This window comes from Rhyacophila brunnea, unplaced genomic scaffold (genome assembly GCF_057557595.1).
Source record: "Rhyacophila brunnea isolate RB1 unplaced genomic scaffold, BYU_Rbru_1.0 scaffold_40, whole genome shotgun sequence".
Taxonomy (NCBI): domain Eukaryota; kingdom Metazoa; phylum Arthropoda; class Insecta; order Trichoptera; family Rhyacophilidae; genus Rhyacophila; species Rhyacophila brunnea.
Window position 1 is genome coordinate 323,878 of NW_028233069.1, and position 6,074 is coordinate 329,951.

The following is a 6,074-nucleotide window of genomic DNA, read 5'->3' on the forward strand; positions in this document are numbered from 1 at the left end:
ATTTATATAAAAAAATGATTTGAAATTTTTATAAATCTTACACCATCTACGTGTGATGATAAATGGTGTATAATACATATAAAGAAAGGATTTGTAGATAATATAAACACATGCACAATCTACGTGTGATAATAAATGGTGTATTATTTATATAAAAAAACGATTTGTTGATAATATATAAACATGCACAATATGCGTATCATAATAGATGTTTCATAATTTATAAAAACGCCGCATTATCAAGGAAATTGAACGTTTTAAATGTACGATTCATCATAAATAAATAATAATGTTTTGTTATGTGGTAAAGTACAATTTACAGGTGAAATAAATATTGTTTAATCATAATTCTCATGCAATTAAAGATAATAGTAAAAACGTTACACAAGAAAAAACGATAAATACGGCAAAAATAAATTTCTGCTTGTGCAATAGATAGATGGCGTATAATGTTTGAAATATGTTAAATACTGGTAAAGTTATATATATGGACCAATTTTATTCATCTAGCCAGCTATATGTAAGATTTTGAAAATAATTACGATAAGAATGTATTTGTATTTGTTTCTTATCTATCCCTATATGGTATGTTAACGAAAATATTTATGCACAACAGACCAATATAAATTTAAATTTGCAAATTGTCTTTCAATTTATATGTTATTTTGAATACTATAAACTTCTACTTCTGATTAGAATGTTTTATTTTTAGTCTAGATAACCAACTTTTTTTGATAGAGATGTAATCGTAATATTTCCAAAAAAAACAGTGAATTTTAATTCTTTTTTATATTTTTTTTTATCAATTTCTCTTCTTTTAGATTCAAACTTATTAAGTGGTTCAATTAGTTTTTAATATGTAATATGAAAATAAAATGGTGTTAATTGATGCTTAAATTTTAAAGCGAAACATTTTAGTATAATTATAATTTTTTAGTTCATTTCGATATTAAAATCTTTTTTTTTGTTTTAAAATATATTTTTAGTGTTTACTGAGCATGGCTATTACGTAAATTAAAGTGATATTCTTATTTTACTTGGATCTATCTTTATGTTTAGTCAGTGACAAGCTAATAAGCATTACTTTGATTCGATGTTTGTTAAATAACTGGTGTATAAATAACATACATTTACTTCAACATGATGTATTTTTCTTGATGAATGTAAAGATTAAAAGCTTTTTTTGTTTAAAATAACTAGACCAATAGTTTTTTTTTAATTGATACATTTTTTTTCTATTGAAATTAATCAATTCAAAGAATCAAAGAACATTTTATTTTTTCATAATTTGATCAAAAGAATGATTTCTATCTAAAAAATGAAAATTATTGCTAGAAGAATACAAATATTTAAGTTATCAATACAATATTTTTACATTGGTATTTTTGTGTATAAGAGAACTGTTTGTAATGAATGTATTTATTTAAGTCATATTAAAAACGATTTTAATTTCTTAGTTTAAGTCACCTGTGATTTTATATACAATTAAGTGTATATTGCCTTTTAACATTTAATTGATGCTGAATACTGTCGCCAATTTTAAAATTATAGAATTTCGTTTAACATGGTTCAAGAATTTTATTGGTTTTTAACTATAATGATTGCAAATAAATGTATATATTTATAAAGACTTGAGTGTAATATATGTATGTGGTTACTAAATATAATTATAAGAATTGCGATGAAAGATTTTATTTTTTAATAATGACAAATATGGATTTTAATCAATTTATATACATGTTTTAAATCTAATTAAATCTGAGAAGTTAAGTATTGTTCAAATCATTTGTAATGCAACTTTATAATTGTATTAAATCTGTGATTCAAATATTGCTTAATTTATCTAGAATGCATATTTTAAATTTATTAAATCTGAGAATTCAAGTATTATTTAAATTATTTGTAATGCAATTTTACTATTGTATTAAATCCCAGATTCAAATATTGCTTAATTCATCTAGAATGGATATTTTAAATTTATTAAATCTGAGAATTCATGTATTATTTAAATCATTTGTAATGCAACTTTACAATTGTATTAAATCTGAGATTCAAATATTGCTTGACATAAATCTTCCATTATTGTAAAATATAATACCAAATCTTTTAAAGTATGATTTTAAATTTCCAAAATTGATTTTTAAATATAATCAGTAATCATTATAATTCTGAAAAATCTATACATAAATTTGCATTATTTAAGAGTCTGTGTTCAACTAAAGTATTTTGTAATGGCAGAATAAAGTTGTAATGCCATTCATTAACATTATTATACTTTAATTTTCCGCATTAGTGATATAAACAATATATCATTTTTGTAAATTTTTATTAGATCAAATTAATATATCTATTTCTTTGAAACAGCATATTGATAATTTTTGCAAAAAAAAATATTAGAGTTTTTTTAACATAACCACAAATGGGAAATTATGGTTATTTTGAGATTGAATTGGGATGCTTGGTTTCATTAATACTAAATTATATCTTTCGAATATTTAAAATAGTTATGTATAAAGATTTTTTGTTTCTTTTCATACTACATTAAAGGCATATTTACGTTTAAATTATTTAGCAAGTAAAAGTGTTATTTTACTATATTGCTTAGCATATTGATGATTTTGTTATCTGTAGTGAAGAATAAATCCGCCTACCACCAAATCTTATAACAAATAACTATCTGCGGTCAATTAGATTCTAACACATTCAATTATTCTAATAAATTCAATTTTTCTATTACAATTAATGATTCTTCTAATACAGTTAAAATATTCTTCTAATACACACAATTCTTCTAATACATTCGATTTTTCTAATACAGTTAAAATATTCTACTAATAAATTCAATTTTCTATTATAGCCAATGATTCTTCTAATACTGTTAAAATATTCTTCTAATGTATTCAATTTTTCTAATAAATTCATTTTTCTATTACATTCGATTCTTCTAATACTTTTAAAATATTCTTCTAATGTATTCAATTTTTCTAATAAATGCGTTTTTCTATTACATTCGATTCTTCTAATGCTTTTAAAATATTCTTCTAATAGATTTAATTCTTCTAATACTGTCGATTTTTGTAATACCGTCGATTTTTCTATTACAGTCAAATATTCGTTCAAAAAAGTCGGCTTTTCTTCTAATTGGTACGAAACTGTATTTAATTTCAAAATAAAAATCATTAACTACTGTTGATTAGATTATATATAACTCGTTAACTGGTTTTATAAAAACATACGTTTAAATATATTTGTTTTTTTTTGTTTTGTTTATAAGTATTTTTATGATTTATATATTTGTTATCTTCTGATAGTTATATGTTATCACTAATATACGGTCTGATTTCCTTTTTCCGACCCAATTTAATTTTTTTCTGTATTTATAGCAAGAAAAAAGAACCCCTTCATATGGCAGAAGAAGTTCAAGGATTAGTTATTGACAATGGATCGGGAATGTGCAAAGGAGGATTTGCTGGTGATGATGCACCACGAGCAGTATTTCCAAACATAATAGGAAGACCAAAGCATCAAGGTGTAATGGTAGGAATGGGACAAAAGGATTGTTACGTTGGAGACGAAGCTCAAGCCAAAAGAGGTATACTGAGTCTCGTATATCCAATAGCCCACGGAATGATATGCAATTGGGAAGATATGGAAAGAATATGGCACCATACATTTTACAATGAGTTAAGAGTAGCACCAGAAGAACATTCAGTTCTCTTGACCGAACCTCCATTGAACCCAAAAAAGAACCGAGAAGAAATGACAAGAATCATGTTCGAGACATTTAATGTTCCTTCACTCTACGTTGCAATCCAAGCCGTTCTCTCCCTTTACGCAAGTGGAAGAACAACCGGACTCGTTCTTGACTCTGGTGATGGTGTTTCCCACTCCGTACCAATATATGAAGGATATTCAATACCTCACGCAGTTAACAGAGAAGACCTCGCTGGAAGAGACATTACCGACGTTCTCATCAGAATATTCACTGAAAGAGGATACTCATTCAACACATCAGCTGAAAGAGAAATAGTTCGAGACATCAAAGAAACTCTGTGTTACATAGCTCTCGTATATGCCGATGAAATCAAGAAAGCACAAAGCGGAGAATGTGAAAAAACATACGAATTGCCAGACGGTCAGATTCTCACAATCGGAACTGAAAGATTCAGAGCACCAGAAGTTCTTTTTAATCCAAAGATGATGGGAAGAGAATGGTTAGGAATTCACGAAACTTGCTACGATACAATCCAAAAGTGTGATGTCGATATTCGAAAGGACTTATATGGAAACGTGGTTTTGAGTGGAGGAACAACAATGTACCCTGGTATGAGCGATAGGATTAATCTTGAACTCAAAAACTTGGCTGCTCCTTCTATGAAAGTAAAGGTTGTAAGCCCACCCGAAAGAAAATACTCCGTATGGATTGGTGGAAGTATTCTTGCAAGTCTCAGCTCTTTCCAAAATATGTGGATCACTAAAAGCGAATTCGAGGAAGAAGGTCCTAGTATCGTTCACAGGAAATGCTACTAACTAAAATAAAATCGTTAGCCTGAAACGTTTTCTTTAAACTTTTATTACCGAAAAATTCTTTAGTTATTTATTTTACATATGTTACTAAATATCGTAGTGTTATATATATCAGATTAGTGTAATATATATCAGATAATTGTTTTATTTGTTATATATACACACGTCTTATTCGTATAGTTTTATTACGCATACTTTTTATTACGCATACTTTTTATTACGTATACTTTTTATTACGTATACTTTTTACGGGTTGAATAATCTTATTAACTGTTGTGTTTAACCTTCTTATATAAACTCTTTACTATATTATTTAATAACCTTATGTAGGTTCTTTACGGGACTGAATAATCTTATAAACTGTTGTGCTTAATCTTCTTATATAAACTCTTTACTATATTTAAAACCTTATGTAGACTCTTTACGGGACTGAATAATCTTATACGCTGTTGTGCTTAACCTTCTTATATAAACTCTTTACTACATTATTTAATAACCTTATGTAGGCTCTTTACGGGTTAGAATAATTCTATACGATGTTGTGCTTAACCTTCTTATATAAACTCTTTACCATATTATTTAAAACCTTATGTAGGCTCTTTACGGGACTGAATAATCTTATACGATGTTGTGCTTAACCTTCTTATATAAACTCTTTACTATATTATTTAATAACCTTATGTAGGCTCTTTACGGGTTTGAATAATCTTATACGCTGTTGTGCTTAACCTTCTTTTATAAACTCTTTACTGTATTTAATAACCTTATGTAGGCTCTTTACGGGTTGAATAATCTTATACGCTGTTGTGCTTAACCTTCTTATATAAACTCTTTACTATATTATTTAATAACCTTATGTAGGTTCTTTACGGGACTGAATAATCTTATACGCTGTTGTGCTTAACCTTCTTTTATAAACTCTTTACTGTATTTAATAACCTTATGTAGGCTCTTTACGGGTTGAATAATCTTATACGATGTTGTGCTTAACCTTCTTATATAAACTCTTTACTATATTATTTAATAACCTTATGAAGGCTCTTTACGGGTTGAATAATCTTATACGCTGTTATGCTTAACCTTCTTATATAGACTATTATTCCATTTAGTAACCTTATGTGGACTCTTTACTAGGTTTCATCAACCTTATATTCACGTTTTTTTGTGCTTAATTTTGTTATATAAACTCTTTATTAGTTTTTTTATTTTTCAACTAGCAAACCTTTAGTTTACTTTTTAGTCACATACGTTTAATACTCCTTCATCTCATAACAATTAAATTCCTTCTCAATTATATTTGCCTTTCAAGACCTATTGTTCTAACTATTTTGTCGCCTCTGTTTATTTATTTGTGCTTATTCTTCGGTCTTCGTTGGCATTCCTAAGTTCTTAATATGCGGATTATGGTATTTTTCATCATTAGACGTGTACTTTAATGCGTGTTCTTTCAAGAGTGAGCCATATATTCCGGTTTCTTGTTTTCTGCATTATTCAAGGTACCAATGCTGGTAATCTCGATTTTAATAAGAGTGGTAGGTTTTTCTTTT

The 6,074-nt window shown here is 27.0% G+C and overlaps 1 protein-coding gene across 1 annotated transcript; it reads left to right on the top strand.

Moving 5' to 3' along the window:
• The first annotated feature begins 3,405 nt into the window (after nt 1-3,405).
• On the top strand, nt 3,406-4,530 carry LOC147066694 (uncharacterized). Its single transcript, XM_085955066.1, has one exon. It carries the CDS (start codon nt 3,406-3,408, stop codon nt 4,528-4,530), a length of 1,125 nt encoding a protein of 374 aa, XP_085811192.1.
• The last annotated feature ends 1,544 nt before the right edge of the window (nt 4,531-6,074 follow it).